At 35.3% G+C, this 22715-nt stretch overlaps 2 protein-coding genes across 4 annotated transcripts; one reads left to right on the forward strand and one right to left on the reverse strand.

Moving 5' to 3' along the window:
* The first annotated feature begins 483 nt into the window (after window positions 1-483).
* Window positions 484-912, forward strand: LOC132062311 (protein MAIN-LIKE 2-like). The gene has a single exon (XM_059454905.1). It carries the CDS (start codon window positions 484-486, stop codon window positions 910-912), a length of 429 nt encoding a protein of 142 aa, XP_059310888.1.
* Window positions 913-9043: 8131 nt separating this feature from the next.
* Window positions 9044-21268, reverse strand: LOC132065616 (uncharacterized). 3 transcript variants are annotated; one of them, XM_059459091.1, is made up of 5 exons: window positions 21058-21268; window positions 13434-14554; window positions 12681-12864; window positions 10462-10544; window positions 9044-9417 (listed from the first exon to the last, which is right to left on the reverse strand). In XM_059459091.1, the coding sequence occupies exons 2-5, from the start codon at window positions 14394-14396 to the stop codon at window positions 9343-9345; spliced, it is 1305 nt and encodes a 434-aa protein (XP_059315074.1). In that variant the 5' UTR covers window positions 14397-14554; window positions 21058-21268; the 3' UTR covers window positions 9044-9342. The 3 variants fall into 3 exon arrangements, with proteins under 3 accessions (XP_059315074.1, XP_059315076.1, XP_059315075.1); XM_059459093.1 differs by lacking the exon at window positions 21058-21268 and adding an exon at window positions 18592-18703; XM_059459092.1 differs by lacking the exon at window positions 21058-21268 and adding an exon at window positions 14894-16577.
* Between the last annotated feature and the right edge of the window lie 1447 nt (window positions 21269-22715).

Consider the following 22715-nt stretch of genomic DNA (forward strand, 5'->3'; position numbering starts at 1 on the left):
TTTTTGATTTGTTAATTATTAATTTATTTATTTGCTAATTAGAAATTGAAAATCCTTAGTTTAGGATTCAATCCTTTGTATAATTTCTCGGTAAAAGATTACATAACTAATATTACGTATTAGAGATTAATTAAAAAAATAATGATTAATTTAAAATGCGTAAAAAATATACCACTTTAATCCTTATTTCATGTATTAATGATTAATTAAAATGCCTAAAATAGATAGGACACCACCATGGAGCCGGGACCCTCCGACAACAGAGAGGTACTTTATCTACAGCATGAGCATAAGTCCCAGTATGTATGGGATGCACCGGTATCCTCTAGTAGAGTGGTCCGTACCCGTTCGGGGGAGTCAGCATGGGATATTCTAGAGGCTATTCCCCCATATCCCCGTGTCATAGATATACTACGTCGGGGCGGTATCTACCGGTGCATCGAGGTTGGTCGGCTTGTGCACGATAGGGCTCTAGTGACGGCCATGATTGAGCGCTGGCGACCGGAGACCCATACATTTCATCTCCGCACTGGCGAGGCTACCATCACCCTGCAGGATGTCAAGGTGATTTATGATCTACAGATTGATGGACAGGCATTGTATAGAGTGGAGCCTCCGGAGATACTGCCGTATCGTCAGGAGTTGACTAGGCTCACTGGTTTCAAGCCTCTGCAGAGGGATATGCGTGGACGGAGTCGGTTGTTGCGGTCCTCCCTCCATGCTCACTTGCGCCTCGTAGATCTGCAGGGTCCAATTGACGAGGCGACGCCTCAGGCTGATGTTGACCGACGTGCTCGCTTATATCTTCTCATCATATTTGGGGGCATCATGTTTCCGAACACGTCGGGTGCGGATATGAGCATTCGGTATCTGCTCTTTTTTGAGGACCTAGACCGAACCGGGATGTTATAGTTAGGCGCCGCCTTGTCCCGGCTTACATGTACGCAGGATTTGATCGAGCCTCTACGGGCGAGAGGCTCGAGGTCGCCGCATTTAGCCCTCTTGTTCGTAATATATTTAAGCGTGTGTAGATAAAACACTAAATATATTTTTTCAAAACGATGATCGATAAATAATTTTTTTGATAACTATGACGATATGGGTGTGGACTAGGTTGAGACCTTTTCGGCCCATACCGCCACCCTCCCGATGACTATGTTCATTTGAGGATATGCCATATGCGCGGAGATGGTCGCGAGCCGTACTGCAGGTGTGGAGACGCACCATGTCATTCTCCCGTTTAGGGATCAGTTAGACCGCATAACGGCGCCCGAGGTAATTTTTTTAATTTAATATTAGTTTGTTATTTTTGTTAGTCTTCTATTGTTAACTAGTTGAATACCTTTTTATAGGCTATCATATGGACGCCGTGGGTCAGCTGCCGGCGTTTTGTAGGGCTGGTGAGCACATGTAGACTGCACAATGTCCATTGATCTATATGGACATCGTTGAGAATCACGCACCCGACCGCGTATTACGACAGTTTGGGCATGTATAGAACGTACCCGCGGCTACACATTGGGAGCATACCCACTACACCAGGGACGAGCGTTCGATCGACAGTGCGACATGGCGGGCGTGTATGCACCAGGAAGTCGATGCATGGAACGCGAGGATGACGACTCTAGCGGCAGTCGGACATGACACTCCGGTCCATAAGTACATGACGTGGTACATGCATATCACTCGCTCCTTGATTGCTAACCCCTCGACGCCGCATCCTGATGGCCGAGGATATGTATCACTCGCAGGAGAGTATGAGGCGCTGGTAAGTTTATTCAATTGTCGTCTTATTATGTATTACTTTTGCGAATTTATTCAATTCTTAAAATTTGCAAATATATGCAGCTACGGATGACTCTGATGATACGCCATGAGAGCATTCCCCTTACGGAGTCCACCAACCCCGGGATAGCGGCATATGCATCATGGATAGTTCATCTTACCGACACTGGTATGACACGGGCACAGGAGTGGCATCGTGTCGATGAGGATGTGCCATAGGGTGTTCCTGAGGGTGGTAGGGCTGATAGAGGTGGTCGGGCTGGCAAAGGTGATCTGGCTGGCAGAGGTGGTCGGGTTGGCAAAGGTCTAGTAGATGAGTCTGACGATATAACCCGTCAGGCTCCGTCGGCTACAGATATCCCGTCGACTTCTTCTTCCAGGCCTTCAACTTCACAGAGACCTGGATATACGCCAGAGATGGTCCCACATTATGATCCTTGGTCATCATTTACACAGGTACCAGTTAGTGATCTACATATGGGAGGCGGAGATGAGGACATAGACTTGGATATTATGTCCGATGACTACTTTCTTCGTGCTACAGCCAAGCCAACGGCACCATCTGCATCTCCGGCTCAGCGGGCCGCTCAGGAGCCCTCTCACATGCCATCTCAGGAGCCCGTCGACACACAAATTTATTTTTTTATAATAAAATAATGTATTAATTAATTATTTTTGTTACACCTCAGAAAATTTTCCGTTGATGCACAGTGAATAGGCTAATGAAGAGCACGAAGTATATGATGTTTCGATAAGTAAGACATAGCATTTGATGACCTTAAGTAAGATTCCAAAGACTGGAAGTAGGAGACGAAAGTTGTTAAGGGAAGTAAGGTATATGTCATGTATCGGGCAAAATTTACGAGTATTGAATTAATGATGACTTAATGATGTTATGGAAAAGAGTTATAACACCCCTTAGATTGTTAATGAAGTGATAAATAAGTGTTAAGAAGGTTCCATAAGGATTGAAGATCAAACGAGACGACAGGAACAACTTCGGTGAAACTGTGGGTTTCACGACCATGTTCCACGGACCATAGAATGTTCCACGGACCGTGGAAGGGTCCGTGAAAGTCCCAGCAGAAGTAATGTTTGGCTGGTGTAAACCACGACCAGAACCACGACCAACACAATGTTCCACGGACCGTGGAAGAGTCCGTGGAAGTCCCGACAGGCTGAAATATTCCAAGTCTTTAAATGTGATCCCAACTTCATTATTTCATTCCAACACTTCCCCAATTCTCTCTAAAGTCTCTAGGACATCACATACATTTAATGAACAAGAATCCAGGGAAATCAAAGGTTCTTATCATCAACCAAGTGAATCAAAGTAAGAAAACCCATTAAAGTTCATCAAAGACAAGAAATCCAAGCGAAGGAAAAACTAGGGTTTTGCTCAAGTAAGGTATTTGCACCCAAGGTTCAATCCTACACCTTCTAAGGTAAGTTTTATGACATCTCCGTGTTATTTAAGGTATTTGAAAGTTGAAACATTTGTATTGCAAAAGGATATAGAAATGGGTCATGAATGTGGAAATAGTGTCACTCTTGAATAAATGTTTGGTATGAGTCATGATTCTTGATACATCATGAATATGATCATGTTATAAGTGATATTGAGAACATGGAATAGACCTTGTGTATGAATGAACGTAATGATGTGATATGACCATGAATATGGGTGAATTGAAGTGAATTGAGAAGTAAGGATAATGTAGTTGAATAAAGGCTATTGTGATGATATTGTGAATGTTATTATTGATGTTTGGGAGCTGATATATGATATAGAAGAAGTCGTATAAATAAAGGAGATGTTGTCCGATTTTCTCTAGATTAAGTCATGTATGCTAAGTTATCGATTATCTAATATTAGTATGCACTTTAATGAAGGTAGAAACGTGAGCATTGAAGAAGTACGTACAAGTGATAGAATAGTTGCATGGAAAGGTATGTAAGGCTAACCCTTCTTTCATAAGGCATGGTTCTTTGGCCAATTATCTATCCTTCTATGAGCCTACGATGTTCTCCAATGATCCTATCTCTAAAAGCTACTAAGCTTATGATGCTCAAAATGATACGATTGTACTAAGTTTCTTATACGACGAGAAATCCTCTAAGGATAGAATGTAATGAATGACGATAGTAAAAAGGCTTAAGATAATTATGAGCTTATATGTATATGTGCCCATGAGTGGCTAATGTGAACCCCGAGCTTATATGGCCTAGTAGAATATAGTGAATATGTATATATACCTATATGTGACGACGCGCGAGCACCACTGCAGTTGGCTACGGATAACACTGAGCCTTGGTAGGGCCAGGTATGACACTGAGCCTTGGTAGGGCCAGCTATGTGAAACACCGAACCTTTGTGGTCGGGTATGCTATATAAATGCTATATATATGACATCAATATGAGTACGAATAAGTTAAGTATATGTAAATGCTAAGTAAAGGCTATGTATATGAAATGTATATGAGATGTAAATGATATGAATATGAGTATGAATGGGAATATGAATACGAATACAAAAATGGATACGAAAGGTAAATGAGTACGGATATGGATGTATGTACACGGATACGCAATAGAAATGGAATGTCCCTATGGAAAGCAAGTAAGTGCTATGATAATGATACTGTTATCTCCCATCCTATGTTATTTCATATGTCATCTATTATGCTTTCATATTGATATTGATCATGCTTTACATACTTAGTACATTCTTCGTACTGACGTCCTTTTGTTTGTGGACGCCGCGTCATGCCCGCAGTGGCCGGGGAGACGTACTTGATCCATAGCTATATTTTCTCGGAGACTACATAGCGAGCTCCACTTATTCGAGCCTCGCTTTTGGTATAGATTCTTTTTTCACATATTCATGGGCACGGAGGGTCTGTCCCGCCCATATGTTATGATATGATGTATTCTTCTTAGAGGCTCGTAGACATGTGTATATGGTTAGATATGTTTGGCCTTGTCGGCCTATATTTTGGGATATTGTTTTGTTAGCCTTGTCGGCTTACGTACATTTATATGGGCATAGATGTTATTGATGATATAGATGTGTTGTTGCCCAATGAGATTAGAATGATGGTGAATGAAAAGCATGATTTAACTATGTGGCTCACCTAGAGGTGATATATAAGTATGTTAAGGGGTGCCCGGGTGGGCCAGCACCGGGTGCTCGTCGCGGCCCTCCGGTTGGATCGTGAAAAAAGTGGTATATATATATATATATATATATATATATATATATATATATATATATATGCTCATCGCGGCCCTCCGGTTGGGTCGTGACAATTTTATTAATCTAAACTAAATTATTTACATGTATTATAGGTTCATTCTTCTGCGCCTGTGGACCCGTCTCCGCTTTTTGATGATTGAGCGAGTCTCCACCTTCGGTAAAGGCCTCCGAGTAGTGCTCGGGAGACCGTTGAGGAGCCGGTAAGGAGCCCTCGACCGGCCATCTCGGGAGGTCGTCGACACACGGAGTTTGTTTTTTTACAAAGAAATAATTTATTAAATAATTGTTTATATGTTATTTCATGTTTAGTTTATGATAAATCTAAATTAAATTGTTTATATGTTATTTCGGTGTTCATTCTTCTCGCTCCTGTGGTCCGGGGCTCCTCCCGATTGAGTCATCTCCCGAGGCATCTACGAGGCTACTCGAGTGGAGTCCGCCGCCGTCTCCCACAGGAAGCATATTTTCACGTAGGGCCTGAAGAAGAGAAGAAAGGATGATCATGCCATAAATCATCCTGTCATTAAGAGGAGGAGAGAGGATCCTGATGATAGTGAGGGTGGTGGGGCTAGGAGGATCCTTAGGCCTTAGAAGATTGTACATTTGTAAATAAAATGTACATTTTATGTTAATATTATATATGTTTTGGGTATTATTTTTTAATGATAATTAGTTATTTTAGTATTTATTGTCGATTAATAATAACTCGTGCGACGTCCTATATTAATTAGAACCCTATAACGACGATCTAAATGTATATGTATAACAAGTTTTCAAACTTACTTCGGAGCACTTTACAACCTCTAAAACGCCGATCTAAATGTATATGTATACTTGATGTAATGAGTCGATATTATTGTACACGAAAAAAAATATTAAGTTCTATATAAAATATTTATATTCCGGTGTTTTGAAACGTCACTAATTTTCGGTCAAAGTATGAAAAAAGCTTAATTTTGAGTTTGATTTCCAAAGAATAAAGGTTGGGGTCGGGGGTTAAAGGCACTTCAGGCACAGAATCTGTGCGTGAAAGGACTAAAGTGTAAATGTATACTTTGGTCCTTTTACGCACATAATCTGTGCGTAAAGGCTATTTAGGTTTTTTTTTTTTTTAATGGGTTAGTTTGGTTCCAAAAATTTATTTTTGGGTTAGAAAAGTCTTGGGCTCCTCTATTATGGGGTCGTTTGGTTCATTAAATTGAAATATCACGTAGGATCCAGTAGCTTATTATTTACGTTCGAATTCCCACGTTATAATATCCCATTTCCTCTTTCCCTACCCTATGTAATTCAAAAAAAAAATAAATTATAATGTCACCAAACTATGGGATGGTAAGTACCATCTATACTTAATTAAAAGTTTTGAATTCGACCACCATAGGACGTGGTGTAGCAGATAGGGCCCCTCCCTTTGAGAAACCAAAAAAAATATGTTTCGGATTCGAGTATAGAATCGTCTTTAATAGAAAGCACTCTATCTTTAAAGTGGAACTTTCAGACACAAAATTTAAATTGGGATAATTACAGCCCCAATATCTTTGAGTGATCTAATTTGCAAAATAGCCAGCAAATGTATAGGATTTGTATATTTATACTTAAATATACATATATTATCCAGTGTATAAGTTTTGTATATTTGAGTTACTGTCGGTCATTAAGTTTGTGTGAAGGGACATAAATGAAAGAATCCCAATTTAAATTAGTTGGGTCCCAAAATAAATACTGAATACCGAATGAGAATTTTCTTTTAAAAAAGTTATGATTTTCAAATTGTAATACAAAAAATAATAACTATTGAATTACTCAATGCATATTAAAAGTCAAAATATTACTATATTATATAAGAGCAAATGTGAGGACTTTTGTAGTCCTCACAATAATTTCCCAATTTTTTAAAAACTTTTTAATTAATTACTTTTATGTCCTAATCTTATTTATTTACGTCAATTTTTTTTTTTTTCGTTTTTAAAGTCTGTTTTTCAAAAGCTATCGAACTCTGGGACTTTTGTAGTCCTCACAATAATTTTCAAATTTTTTTAAAACTTTTTAATTAATTACTTTTAGGTCCTAATCTTATTTATTTAAGTCAATTTTTTTGTTTTTGTTTTTAAAGTCTATTTTTCAAAAGCTATCGAACCTCCTACCTCATTTTTCACCTTCTTTGATTTTCTGATTGGTGCTCGAATCCGCATTTGAGCCCAATTAATCCAGATAATTCGCACTGCATCGCGCCTATTCGGGGGGAGCGCTTCCTCCAAAGATTTTTTTTCCATATCCATGTTCGAACCCCTAATCCCTGATTAAGAGAGGAGCAGCTCCATCTGCTGCACAAGTTAAATTATGTATTTGTCTTAAAAGTTCATTAACTATGTATAGATTATTTATTTAGAACTAAATAACTTTAAAATTAGGATACATAAGTTATAATGTCAAATTCGGTTCCAAATTTGATTTGAATTAAATAATTTCATCAAAATGGAAGTTAAAATATTAAAGGAGTGGAATGAAAATTTTGCTTTCATATAACTACCCACTTGTGGGACTACAATGGGTATATGGTGATTGTTGTTGTTGTTGTACACTTGTACTAACACAAATTATATTTCTTTAGTTAAAATATCTACTTTTATATCTTGAGTTTGGGCCCGGGCTTAGCACGGGCCTCACATAACTAGTATGATGTATAAATCGTAATCTAAAGGAAACCAGGATCAAATTTGCCTATACTATCTTATATTGTGCAACTTCCCCTCGCCTAATATTTTGTGTCTAATTCTACCTCCACTCAAAGTTAAAAAGTATTGTGTTTTGTCCTTGATCGGTAACGCAACTCCAACCTGAAGTATAACACAATGTAAAGGTAACTTCATTACTATAATATTTTCCTCAAAAGCATTTTTACACGTGGAATCCACCCATATTATGCTAAGATTAATGTTAGGGACAAACACAAGATGATGCTAAAAGCAAGGATAGGAATAAATCCAAAGTATAATGGAACATAAAACTGAGCAATTAATAGTATCGTTTAATGGAAAACTTGTACCTTTCCCTAATCTAAAGCATGTCTTTACTCTTTACCATTATATCCTCAATTTTTTAATAGCGTTGTATAGTTTGTGAATAACCTATCCAAATTAAAGAGTTCCCTATCCAAATTAAAGAGTTCAAAATTAAGTTATGCAGTTTTACTTTAATTATTCTCAACCACTGTTCAAGAAAAGTGAATAAAGAAGAACTACATGCAAGCTTCTTCTCATTCCTAAAAAAATATACTAGCAATTGAATTAGATTCTCAGGGAAATAAGACGTAGTTGCAACTCCGCCTCAATCCTAAATAAATTGGGGTCCATTGTAACTATATAAAATCAATTAAAATTTTTATTAATTTAAGAAGCAAGACCAAAAAAACCCATAAAAAAAAAACACAAAGGGAATAAAAAGGGAAGAGATTGATAGAAAACTGTGTGAAATTCAAGAGAACTAAAACTACTTGCAAGTCACATCGAGACAACTTTACTGTTGCTCGTAATTCTTATGGAATTATTTCTTTTAGTCCATCTAATTCTGCAAGTGTATCTAACGTTCCTGTGGGTCCAAATGCATGGAGATCTTTTTCAAAAATGTGATAATATGGAAAATCCTGTTAGTCAGTTCTTCAATTTTAAGTTGTCCAATAATTGCAATATCAATAAATGAGTCAATCAAATACTCCCATGTCAATTCCCTTCCTGCCGCTCATGCAGGTAGTAATCTTATTTTTCCAAACTCTCCAGCCCTGCCACTCTTTTTTCTTTTTGGTTTTCCACCTGGTGTCGGTACCCACTTTAGGGCCCGACTAGTTCGGATTCATGCAAAAAGCTCACTCTGGGCAGTAAAATGCTCCCTGTCAGAGACGACTCCATTCTCAGGACTCTATTGTTCTCCTTGCCCGCCTTACAAAGGAAATATTAGTCCAAAAAAGAGACTAAGAACTGCATGAGAAAATATGTATAAGTGTATGAAGATGCCAACTTCTGCATACACACTCCTATCAACTCCATTTACATCCTTGTTTGACATGTATAAATTCCCAGGGACTTTGAGAAAAGGGACAGGAGGGGGAAACTTATAAGATCACCAAAAATTTAAAAAAAAAAAAAAAAAAAAAAAAATTGTTCCAAAGCCTTGAAGAGAATTCACAAGACGATCCACTACTAAGTTTGCTTCCCTGTATGATATACTGATTTTGTATTCAATGCAGCCCAGTCTCCAGATGATTAATCAGAAAAGTAAGACTGGAAGTGCAAGTGCATTACTTCTAGGTAGATTCAGCCACCAGCGCAAGAAACTCTCTGTCGTTCCAAGGTTTGAAGGCTCCTCCATGAACGACATTCTAGCAAAACACCAAATAAAAGAGTACGTGCTTCGTTTACATTACTAAATTTGTCTATAAACAGCTAGAATGCAATAAAAAGAACAACAACAACAATAATAACTATGCCTATAACAACTAGTATGCAATAAATAGAACAACAACAATAACAAATATGCCTCAGTCCTGAATAATAACAAGCTGACTATATGAATCTCACTTCTTCATTTAAGCCCATTTCATATTATCATCATACATGCAATAAATTAAACGTATGCAAAATGGTAATGATGTTTCGCCTTCTCATATTAACACATTGAATATTTCTCTGAAACATAGTTCTAATTATAATGAAGATCAAATTCCTTAAAAGTAACTAAAACTGATGATTTAAAGAAAAAAAAAATCAAGGATGATGAAGCTGGCATTTGCTACAAAAGCACAACTCATGGTATGTCCTCCTATATCTTTTGCTAGTTCCGAATTCGTTATCGATTTAATTCTTACCTAATTTAGTGAAAATGCATAGAAAACTAGCCCAAACAAGACTTAAAGCATATTCACTTTTCACAAGGTGAGTAATTAGGTACTTGCTGATTTCCCACCTGATCAAATCAACATCATTCATTTTATTTATTTATTTATTTATTTATTTTTTTGGAGGGCCACCTTGCTCAAAGAGGTGTCAACTGATACCCCTTAATTGGAAAATTTATACAGTGTTGTTAGGTAAAAAATATTTATAAATAATATACTAATATGTTTGAATCCCCATGGTGAAAATCCTGGTTCCGCCACTGAACATCATCATTCTTTTGTTAATGTTGTTAAAAAAATGATGATTGCATCAGTTGTCTTCTCTAGAATTCAAATTCGAAATAGCAATTAGTTTCAGAGATAGCTTGAAACCTCGTATATAAAACATATATCCATATAAAAAAATCTTTTGACCAACGACATTCTTTCATTGATTAGCAACAGAAGGACGTACACATATCAAAAGCTCAAGCCGAAAGAAAACCGTCAATCTATTCTTCATCAATAGGGCTGAGATGAGCCACTCACCTGTAACCAAAACGTAAAGCCACGCATGATCTTCAACTTTTTACTCTCGTCATTATCAAATTCTTTGAGCTTTTCCTTAAGGTCTGCAAGTATAAATTGAAAGATGCAATATTTGTAATGGCGTACAGTGCAAATAAAGTCAAAATTAAGCACAAATTTGAATGACTTCATAGTGCCAAAACTGTAGAGAATTTAGAGAGAGCACACAAAATGCAAGGAGAAGTTGAAGATTCACATTGATATCCAGCAGATACGAATACATCAAACTTACCAAACAGGAAAAAACAAGAAAATCTCCTACAATATCAGTTGATTAATGTTTCTAGCAATCGACGATCCCAAATTTCCCAAAATATCCAAAACAACTTGACTAGTTAACATCTAGCAATATGTAATCCCAAATTTCCCAAAATATCCAAGAACAGATAGACTAGTTACCATTTCTAGCAACAGACAATCCCAAATTTCCCTAAATACCTAAGAACAACTAGCTTCAACAAAGAGCTTCCACTGTTTACTTATCAAAGGAAAAAATAAAATAAAAAAAGAGCTTCCACTGTTTCATTAGGCAAACTGTTGTTATAGAAACATGGATTATTGTAGTTGAAGGAACAGTAGACCACAACTTAAATTTAAACTGGTTCCTTCATCATGCAACTAAAAATGAGCTAGTTTTAGTATGCCTTGGGGTTCCTATTCCCAAGAGAAAAGAAGAGAAGGGTTAGTTCTTGGTGGGCATACAAGGAACAATAATTTTCAATTGCTGTATTTTTAATAACTGTGGTGTCCGGCCCAGCTTGAGCACCTCGACTAGTTTAACGGGGTACCTTCTAATAACTATCTCCCACCAGCACAGGTAACCCCCAATAACTTTGTCTGTAAGGCTTGGTAGTGTTTTTTGCCTCCATTGGGCTTGAACTTAAAACCTCATGCTTCTCAACCCACGTCATTGACCACTAGGTCACACCCTTGGGTAGTTGGGTGCATGTTGTTTATTACTGCTAGAATTTCAATCTATGGTGCACTTTTACAAATACTCAATTCACCATAGTGATATCCTAGATGGTAAGCTTCTTCATAAAACGTGAGAAACAGATGATTTCTGAAGTTTAAAATTGAAAAAGAAAATTGCAGGACGACACCAAAGCACAAAAATCATTATTCCATTTTTCTTGAGTGGTAAGATTGTTACAAAATATAATCAGGGCACAAATTTTAGTAGAGAGCAAAGAAATTTCGAATAGACTTCTTGACAAAATCCACGCGGAGCATTATGTCAATATTCAAACCTAGCGAAGCATGACATCTGTGGTTCAAAACATGAGTGTACAATAGTTGGAGAAAGATAATAAGTATTTCAATTTCACCCAAATAGAGATTTTATTACTGCTTTTGCTTCTTCATTTTTTGTTTATCATTAAGTTTGGCTCATATGGTGGATAATAATACCTAAAAGTTCTCCAGCTTGACGGACACTGGCTTCAAATGTATTATAGGGTGAAAAATTCCGGATCTTTTGTGAAAATGTATTAGGACTAAGGATCTCACTCTAGGAAAAGTACAAAACTTTGCGAGAGACCAACAATTTGAAAAAGGATTCTTAGTTTCTTAATGTTCATAATTATTTTTCTCTCTTTTTTTTCCGTATTCCGTTCACACATAAGCCGATTGCCCCAAACTTCACTTAGCAATTGACCTCCTGAAACTTGGAAGGTTGTAACAACATCCAATAGACAGATTAATTTGTTTCTTTTTAGAATGAAGCAATATTAGAAATAAATTTACACCTTCCTTGGAGAAACCAACCTAATTATGCTATGGCCTATGGGTGGTATAAAGGAACAGAATTCCATGAAATCTTACAACCAACCTATTCTTTTAATGCAAAATCCCTTTGGACTGGTCATGCTATGTACTAAGTGAAATCTCAAATCATTTTATGTTATTCATTTGCCTTGACAGCATAATTTACTGAAACTAGCAAGACATCCAAAGATGAAATCAGAGACTGTAAAATGTATAGTGTTTCACGATATACAAAGGAAATTACTCCAAGCAATTTGGGTTCAATGACAGGTGACAACCATTATCCAAATTTTTACTAATGTTTGAGCGGCTATTAATTCACCGAACAACATGTTATACTAGACATACGCCAAAACTCTGTAAACAGTGGAAATCGTATTATCGATGAAAATCTTACAGGATGTTGAACTTACCTTCATAGAGTTCCAGATATGATTTTCCCATTTTCGTCGTCTTGTAACTGCTCAGTCCCCCTCTACGCGTTTCCATATTCCTTTCCACTGGTTTTTTATCGTTGACATATGTCCATAGTTCTTTGTACTCCTCTGTATTGTAAGGCTTCTTCAGAAGATCCATGACTTTCTGCCTGAACTTGGACTGCACATTTTTCAGTGGATATATTCTTGACATTAGTATTCATTGAAGCTTATTCACATCCAAGCATCATGAAGAACCATTTCCAGAAACTACAAACTAACAAACTGAGCGGGTAAGGACGAAAGAGTAAGAGCCTGTTTGGTCAGGCTTTTAATATCAGCTTAATTTGAAAAGTGCTTTTCAAAAAAGTACCTTTAGTGAGAAGCAACTTGTGTTTGATTAATCATTTTGAAAAGCAATTTTTAGGAGCAATTAGTATTTGGCCAAGCTTTAAAAAGTGCTCCTACGTGTATTTTCATAAAAGTGCTTTTCAAAAATGTATTTTGGGGGAGAAGTTACTTATTTTAGCTTCTCAAAAACAGCTTTTGCTTCTACTCAGGAACACTTTTTCTTCTCCTAAAAGCTTGGCCAAATACCTCAACTTTGAGAAAAAAAAAAAAAAAAAGCACTTCTGGCCTAGAAGAAGTTTGGTCAAGCAGGCTATAAAATAGGGAGGAGAAACAAAGGTAGGAAGAACATATACTCTTGTGGTCTTTAACTAAAGAAGCAGTAAGGCTAAAGCTTCTTACCTTCTCGAGCGTATCACTATTGTCGTAAAGGATTTCAAGGTCATCTTCAACAGCTTCATATTCAATATTGCAACCACTTCTTAACGAGGTTTTCATGCTCCAATTCTCGTTTTGAAGATTCTCCAGGAGTAACACATATTCTTCAGCTACATCAGATGCTTCTTCTTTGCCTGTGACATGAACTGGTTTCTTCCCTTTTCCTATCATCTTCTCCTCATCCGACTTTATCTTAGTCTCACTCTTGCCCTGTCCATCAGATGCTGCTTCTTTGCCTGTGACATGAACTAGTTTACTCCCTTTCTCTATCATCTTCTCCTTACCCGACTTTATCTTAGTCTCACTCTTGCGCTGTCTCTTGGATGGACCATGTTTTCCCGTGCTAATCTTCCGCCTCATAGTCCCATTTTTCCTCTGAGAAGTCGGATCGGAAGGCTCAAATATCACATCCACATCTCCCATGGATCTAGCTGTTGACATTCTCCGTTTTTTTACCTCAACTTTGCGTCGAGTAGGATGCGAGTTTTTCTCATCCTTTCGCATCTCTATATCTTTCTTTTTTTTCCAACAGGCACATACACGCTCATCATCACAGCCACACTCTTTTTCATACTTTATGGACACAGGTAACCCGTCCTCTGTCTCAGTGTTAAGCACATATGACTTCCCATCTGGCTTAGCATTAGCCAAAAACATCTTGTACTGCGGGTCAGCTTCATCCTCGTCCTCATACTCAACTTCAACCTCATAATAGCTGCCATCATTTCCATATTCATTTGTGTATGACTGAGAATCTATATCGTAGTTATAGAGATGCTTCAAAAACTCAAAATAATCTTCATCGACATTATCTGAGCTTGAAATCTTTTGCACGAAACGAATATTATCACTAACAGTCTCTGCCTTTTTGTTTCCACGTCTTGCTTCATAAAAAATATCCCAGTTTCTCAATCCTGGTCGCCCCATTGTAATGGAATTCAGCTCCAACAAATCAACAGCTCACGACAACAAAGTCACTGCTACTTCACCCCAATTCCAACTATTCATAGACATAGAGACTCATTAAACTTCATAAATTTCACCATCTATGTGAAGTGCAGGAATCCTTCTGAAAACTCCAGCCGCTAGAAAACAAAAGGAATAATCAATGTCCATAAAAAGAAAAACAATTAAAAAAAATGGAAGGAATATAATCAATGTCGATGGACTGAAAAGACATGAAAACGAAAAAAATTAGAATTCAAGAACTCGTGTATGTACTTACAATATATACATACTTATATATGTGCTTGTGTGTGTACTTTAACAAACTCTTCATTGCCTTGCCATACCAGCATCAGATAGGTATGACATAGGTATTGGGACTCCATAAGGATATTTCCAAATAAACTAAAAACTTTCTATTGGTTAAACATATTCGCACTAGATAGTTATACACACTTGTGTCGAATACATATTTGTACCTAAGTCTGTCAAAGATGCTTTTTTTATAAAGGGGTGTTCGGATCAGCATGTGCACACCTCGACTATTCCTCGAGTACCTACTACCTTCTATCAACACATGTATCGGGTAACTCCGAATCCTGGTATACCATGGTTTCCACCTACTTCATTGGCAAGCCACACGTTCAAGTGCAAATTCGTCGAAGATACTTCAAAAAGCTTTTCATTCGAGGTTTACATACTCAAACGACGAATAAAAAACTAAAATCCAAGAACTCAAGATGTAAACAATACCCAAAAGGAAATGAAGAAATCTATAAATTAAATCCCATAAAGGCCAACTAGCACCTTTTGAAGATAACTCCTTGTCATCAAATGGGAAAAAGGACTGTGCGAGGGGTACAAAAATTAATTTGTATAATCAAGATCAACATTATTTTTTATGTACATAAAACAAATGTTTAATCTCTAGACTTCTTTGTGTTTTTACTTTTTTATATTTTGAATCTTAGTGAAAATCTTGCCTCCGCCACTACCTTTGATAAATAAACAGAAGCCTAAAATTTGTAAACGATACAAAATCCAACCAAAACAAAAACATGAAAATAAACAAAAAAGCAATCTATATCAATAACAACAACAACTACAACATACACAATGTAATCCCACAACTAGGGTTTGGGCAAGGGTAGAGTGTACATAATTATTTTTACGTACATATAATAAACGTTGAATCTCTCGACTTTTTCGTGTTTTTGCTTCTTGGTATTTATGAATCTGAGTTAAACTCTTAACTCCGCCACTAACTTTAATAAATAAACAGAAGCTTAAAATTTGCAAACACTACAAAATCTAACCAAAACAAAAACATGGTAATAAACAAAAAAAAGCAATGTATATCAATAACAACAACAACGACATACCCAATGTAATCCCACAAGTGGGGTTTGGGGAAGGGTAGAGTGTACAAATTATTTTTACGTACATATAATAAATGTTGAATCTCTCGACTCTTTCGGGTTTTTGCTTCTTTGTATTTTTGAATCTTAGTTAAAATCTTGCCTCCGCCGCTACTTTTAATAAATAAACAAAAGCCTAAATTTTGCAAACGTACTAAATCCAAACAAAACAAAAACATGGGTATAAACAAAAAAAATCAATGTATATCGACAACAACATACTCAATGTAGTTCCACAAGTGGTGTCTGGCAAGTGTAAAGTGTACGCACAACTTACTACTATCTTGGGAGGAATGTATATCATTTAGCAAAAAAAAAAAAAAAAACGCGCAGACAGACGAGTAATCCCAAGAAATAAACTATATATTGCCAAATAGAAAAGGGACACACACGAGTAAAGAAAGTGAAAGTTTACCTCAGTGAATAGCAAAGAAGAGGAAATAGAAAGAGACCCACAAAAACAAAAAAAAACAAGAGCCTAAAATTTGCAAACGATACAAAATCCAAACAAAACAAAAACAAAAACATGGGCAAAAACAAAAATTCAATGTAATCAACAACAACAAATGTTGTTTTTTATTTATACAAAAGATCAATGTACATCATTTAGCAATAAAATAAAAAGAACGCGAAGAGGCAGACACATATACATACACACACAATCCCAGTAAATAAACTAGCCACTCCGCTCCAATTTAAGTGTCTTTGCTTTTATTCTTAGTCTATGCCAAAAGAGTGTCCCGATATTTAACAAGTCCATAATTCAAACTTTCTATCTGACAAATTTATAAATATTTTAGCACATTATTCATATTTTTAATTTAATTTACACTCCCCACATGATTCAAAATTTATTTTTTAAAATTTCATATCAAATTAAATTAAGACACTTAAATTGAGACGGAGGGGTAAGATTAAAGGGACAAACACGAGTAAAGAAAGTGAAATTTTACCTCAGTGAAAGCAAAGAATGAGAAAAAAGAAAGAGACCCACAAAAATACTAGTAGTATGTTGTCTAAAGTAAAGAAAAAGACAACTTAATTACCCCAAAAAAAATAAATAAAGACAACTTGAACTAGTGACTGAACGGATCACTGTCCTATTAAAAGCCCTTTTTTGGCTGCAACTTTTTTTAATTTCTATTTGTCACCTTTCTCTCTCTCTCTCTCTCTGTCTCTCTCTTTTTTAGTCACTCCTTGGATTTTCACAATCTTCGAGAGATTAGATTTTATTAATGTAGTCACAATTTTAGAAAATTGCATAAATTGGACATCATAAGATATTGTCTTAAACTTTAATCTCTGAGTTAATTTAAAAAAAAATAATAACCCCTCAACTTTGAAGTATTCGTGTGGAAAGACTTTACTACACATTAAGCATGAGTTCTAGTTGTAATGTGTGTATAAGTTAGTATTGCGACTATGATACAAAAAAATTGAAACATTTTAATAAATTACAGAAATTGAAAGATAACGTAATATGTACGGATTCCCCTTGTCAATACAATTGGAGCAAAAAGGGAGAAGAGGTGAGGAAGAGGAAAATAATCAACATAAAATTAGTAGTTTTCACTTTTCAGTATAAGTAATGTTAAGTAGCATCACTTAAGAAGAAAAAAAAGAAGAAGATGAATAAATGATTAACATAGAATTGGTAGTTTTAAGTAGGAATAAGTAATGTTGAGGAGAATTACGTAAGAAGAAAACAAGTAAATGTTAAATATTATTAGGTTATAATAAATGAATATATAGCATTAAATAGCAATAATGTCACGTCCCGAAACTGAATGAGACGTGGTCGGTACTCGGTACTGCCAAACTGCATAACGAACGAAGATGCGTATTTCCAATTAGATCGGAAATACCTTGCAAGATTTATTGTCTTATTCTGTCGTCGTCTTTGTTAATAAATAAACGGGGCTTAAAATTTGCAAACGATACAAAATCCAAACAAAACAAAAACATGGGTATAAACAAAAATCAATGTACTCCCTCTGTCCCAATTTATGTAATATAGTTTGAATTTCAAGATCCAAACTTCTTTATTTTGATAGTGAATTTGAACATACCATCTTTAAATTTTTTTGAAAAATAATTTACATATTTAGGAACTACATAGAAAGTACTACAATTCGCAATAATTAACAATTTAAAAATATTTAGAGCACATATGAATGAATCGCGGTCAAAGATTTTTTTGTTTGACTCTTGAAATCTAAATTGTATCACATAAATTGGGACAGACAAAGTATATCATTTAGCAACAACAACATACTCAATATAACCCCACAAGTGGAGTCTGAGAAGGATAGAATGCACGCAGACCTTACCCTACCTCGGAAGGAATGTGGTGTATATCATTTAGCAAAAAAAAAAAAAAAGGCATCAGAAAAACGTGCACAAACAGACACACAAAACACAAAAAAGAAATCGTTATCAATCCCAAGAAATAAACTCATATAGTACTCCCTCCGGATAAAAAAGAGTATTCATTTAACTTTTTTTTCTTAAGTCAAAAAAAGTTATCAAATCAAGAAAGAACTAAACTTATTTTTCCAATACTATTACGTGTTGTGTGATCAAATCCCAATACCTATTTAATTAGGGCCAATTTAAGCAAATTACTTATTTTTGTCTAGAAATTAATATTTTTTTAAGGGGTGTATAAATAACTAAATAAACACTTTCTTTTTTTTTTAATCTGAAGGGAGTACCGAATAAAAAAGGGACACACACGAGTAAAGAAGGTGGAAGTTTACCTCAGTGAATAGCAAAGAAGAGAAAATAGAAAGAGACCCACAAAAACTCTGCATATAACCTGAAAAAGAAGTGAAGAAATGAAAGTATGAAAAAGACCAACAACACGAATTAAATGACTGAACGTATCATTGTCCAATGAAAAGCTGTTTTTTGCTGCAACTTTTTTAAATTTCTATTTGTCACTTTTATCTCCCTCTCTCTCTCTTTTTTAATCACTCCTTAGAGTTTCACAATCTTCGAGAGATTACATTTATTTAACGGAAAAGGGCCAAAATTACCCTTGAACTTTGAAAAATAGTTCATTCAATACCTCGTTATCTTTAGCGCTAATTATACTTCATCTTTATACGGGTCGATTATCATTCTTCGCAGCATTTAACGTGGCATCATCTGGCCTTCAAAATTATTTTACCCTCAAATAATTTTTTACTCACTAAAATAACTCAATCCGACCCGAATTTTTTTTTTTTTCAGCAAAAATAATACGGAATTATTTTTATATTTTTTTTGGAAAAACTATCCATATTATTTTTGCTAGAAAAAAAATTTGGGTCGGATTGAGTTATTTTAGTGAGTAAAAAATTATTTGAGAGTAAAATAATTTTGAAGGGTCGATGATGCTTAACGCATAGTCAGCTGATTGTACCGTAGGAGATAATTGACCCCATAAGATAAAGATAACCGTAAGGGTATAATTGGCCCTAAAGATAACGAAGGATTATTTATAACTATTTTTCAAAGTTCGGTAATTTTAGCCCTTTTCCGTTTATTTAAAGTAATCACCAATTTTAGAAAATTGCAAAAATTGGACATCCTAAGAGGTTGTCTTAAACTTCTTATCTCCTTTGATAAAAAAGAAAATTAAAAATAACCCCCAACTTAAAAATACTAGCGCGGGAAGACTTTATTGCACATTAAGCATAAGTTTTAGTTGTAATGTACACATAAGTTAATTGTCTATAAAATAAAAATTCAAAATATTTTAATAAGTTACAGATATTGAAGATCATGTAATATGCTGCTTGGGCAAAAAATTTCAATTGTATTGATTGGTTCCCCTTTTCAAAATTTAATTGGAACAAAAAGGAAGAACAGGTGTAAGAAGCTGAGGGAGAGGAATAAATGATTAACATATAATTAGTAATTTTAAGAAGAAATAAGTAACGTTAAACACCATCACTTAAGAAAAAAAAGAAAAAAAAAGATGGATAAACGATTAACATAGAATTGGTAGTTTTAAGTAGGAATAAGTAATGTTGAGAAGCATTACATAAGATGAAAACAAATAAACGTTAAATATTATTTAAGTTATAATAAATGAATATAACTAGCATTAAATATCAATAATGTCACGTCCCAAACGAAATGAAGACATGATCAGTACTCGCTACCGCCAAATCACTTACGGAACAAAGATGTGTATTTCCAATTAGATCGGAAATGACATGCAAAGTTTATTATCTTATTTTGTCGTTGTTTTTTAACAGAAAAAGGTCAAAATGTTCTTAAATTATACGAAATTGTCAAAAAATGTCCTCTATTAATAATTTGGTCCAAAAATGCCCCTGTTGTTACTTAATTTGATCAAAAATATCCTTTTCCTACTAAATACATTGTTTCTTCTTTTTAAACACATTCTTTTCCTAATAAATTTATAATTTTTATAGAACTCCTTTCCTGTTTCTTTTATTTTAAAATCGTTTTAACCAGTAAAAAGGTGGCAACTATTTTTTGCTTCTTTATATCTTGAATCTCAGTGAAAATCTTGTCTCCAATACTAACTCTTATTGGAGTAATAAATAAACAAAAGCCTAAAGTCTGCAAACGTACAAAATCAAACAAAACAAAAACATGGGTATAAATAAAAAATCAAAGTATATCATTTAGCAAAAATAAAGAAAACGTGCACAGACAGACACACATACACATACACAAAAAAAATCGTGAACAATCCCAAGAAATAAAACCCATATAGTCCAAAGGTAAAAAGGACACACACGAGTAAAGAAAGTGAAATTTTACCTCAGTGAATAGCAAAGAAGAAAATAGAAAAACCGATCCACAAAAACATATGTAATAAATGTTGAATCTCTGAATTTTTTCGTGTTCTTGCTTCTTTAATTTTGAATCTTAGTGAAAATCTTGACTCCGCTCCTAACTTTAATAAATAAACAAGAGCTTAGAATTTGAAAACGATACAAAATCCAAACAAAACAAAAACATGGGTATAAACAAAAATTGGATCAACAACAACAACATTCCCGGTATATAAATTCACAAGTAGCGTCTGGAAAGGGTAAAGCGTACGAAGGCCTTACCCCACCTTGGAAGAATGTATATAGCAAAAAAGAACGCGCACATACACACATGCACACACACAAAATCGTAAACAATCACAAGAAATAAACTCATATATAATCCAAATATAAAAAGGGTCACACAAGAATAAAGAAAGTGAAATTTACCTCAGTGAATAGCAAAGAAGAAAAAATAGAAAGAGACCCACAAAAACTCTGCGTATAACCAGGAAAAGAAGAAAAATGAAGGAATTAAAAAGATAACAACTCGAATTAATTGATCACTGTCCTATTAAAAGCCCTTTTTTTGGTGCAACTTTTTTTTTTCATTTCTATTGGTCAACTTCTATTTCTTTCCCCATCTCTCTCTCTCTCTCTCTCTTTTATTATTTTTTATCACTGCATAGATTTTCACAATTTGGAGAGATTATATGACAGTAGTCAAGATTTAACTTTGATGTGAGCATCTTTTAGAATTGGCTAATTACACTAAACACCTCTATAATATGGCTCGGTTTGGGATACACACCTTTTATTTTAAAATCATAATATGTATACCCCCTATACTATAGAAATCCTACACCTACACTCCATATGAGATATATACGTAATTAAGTAGTTAAAATATAGAGTAATTATTAAGAAGTAAATTAAAATTATAAATAATTTTAAAATACAGAGAACGGCCTTGAATTTTTATCGCCGCTTAATATAATGTTTAACAAATTACCCCAACTTAAGAATATTCGCGCAGCAAACTTCTGTTACTCATTAAGCATAATTTCTAGTTGTAATGTATGCATAGGTTAGTTTTGTTTATGATAAAAAAAAAAATTAAAATACTTTAATCATCATATTATTATATAAGTAGGAAGCCTCAACAATCCTGGTCCTAGTTCCTATGCTTCTTGTGTGAGAAATTGTCATGATGATCTGGTTTATGCAGAATGTATGGAGTTAGGGCAAAATACAAATATTTTGGCTGAGGCAAGAGCTGTTATGGAGGGTCTAGTGTACTGTGTAGAAAAGGGAATTCATCCTTTAATCTTGGAAATAGATTCTCTAATGATGAAGAATGTACTGATGGATTGTGGGAAAGTCCATAGAGTATTATTACAGTGGTGGTGTCACGCCCCGAATCATGGCCTGGGCGTAACACGGCACTCGGTGCCTTGCTGCATGTAACCGAGCGAACCACATGACTTGCTGAGTCTACATGGGACATGAATCGATGGGAATATAAAGTAAACATGCATGAATTGTGAAAACATGGAGTTCAATAATCATAAGTCTGAAAATATTATTATTATTATATCATGAATGCGGAATTATGGTAATGTAGCCATTAAGGCCAACTCAACTGAACATGACAACTGACTAGTCTATGAAACCTCCTCGACACGAATCTCGTTAAACGTTTATCTAGACAAGGCCCCCGCATACCTTAAATGCGTAAATCGATAAATAAGAAGACACAACCCCGACGAGATGGGGGCTCACTAAAAGCGATACGAGCAATGTCCAACAAGCAATCATTGTCGTCCGGCAATCAATACTGCGCATCGTGAAACGCGAGCCCCGGCAACCGGAAAAGGGACGTCAAAGACATTGAATATCTTTGGTATGTAAACAATCGAAAAAGTAACATGGGACATGAAATAACATGATAAAATCGAAATCGAAAACCCGGACACGAACATGAGTACGAGCACGAGTACATATATACATAACATAAGTAAAACATGATAAGTAGGGAGAAAGCATTTCATAAACCGACAACATGATATCACCACGCGGGTACGGGAGTTCGGTACCGTGCCGACAGC

This window comes from Lycium ferocissimum, chromosome 7 (assembly GCF_029784015.1).
Source record: "Lycium ferocissimum isolate CSIRO_LF1 chromosome 7, AGI_CSIRO_Lferr_CH_V1, whole genome shotgun sequence".
Taxonomy (NCBI): domain Eukaryota; kingdom Viridiplantae; phylum Streptophyta; class Magnoliopsida; order Solanales; family Solanaceae; genus Lycium; species Lycium ferocissimum.

Excerpts from the sequence above, each read along its gene's own strand:
- LOC132062311 (XM_059454905.1), top strand. The coding sequence starts at position 484 with ATGATTGAGCGCTGGCGACCGGAGACCCATACATTTCATCTCCGCACT.
- LOC132065616 (XM_059459091.1), bottom strand. The coding sequence starts at position 14,396 with ATGGGGCGACCAGGATTGAGAAACTGGGATATTTTTTATGAAGCAAGA. Across the intron at positions 12,865-13,433 it reads ATAGTGATACGCTCGAGAAG|TCCAAGTTCAGGCAGAAAGT; the intron begins GTAAGAAGCTTT and ends AAAAATGTGCAG. Across the intron at positions 10,545-12,680 it reads ATATCTGGAACTCTATGAAG|ACCTTAAGGAAAAGCTCAAA; the intron begins GTAAGTTCAACA and ends TTATACTTGCAG.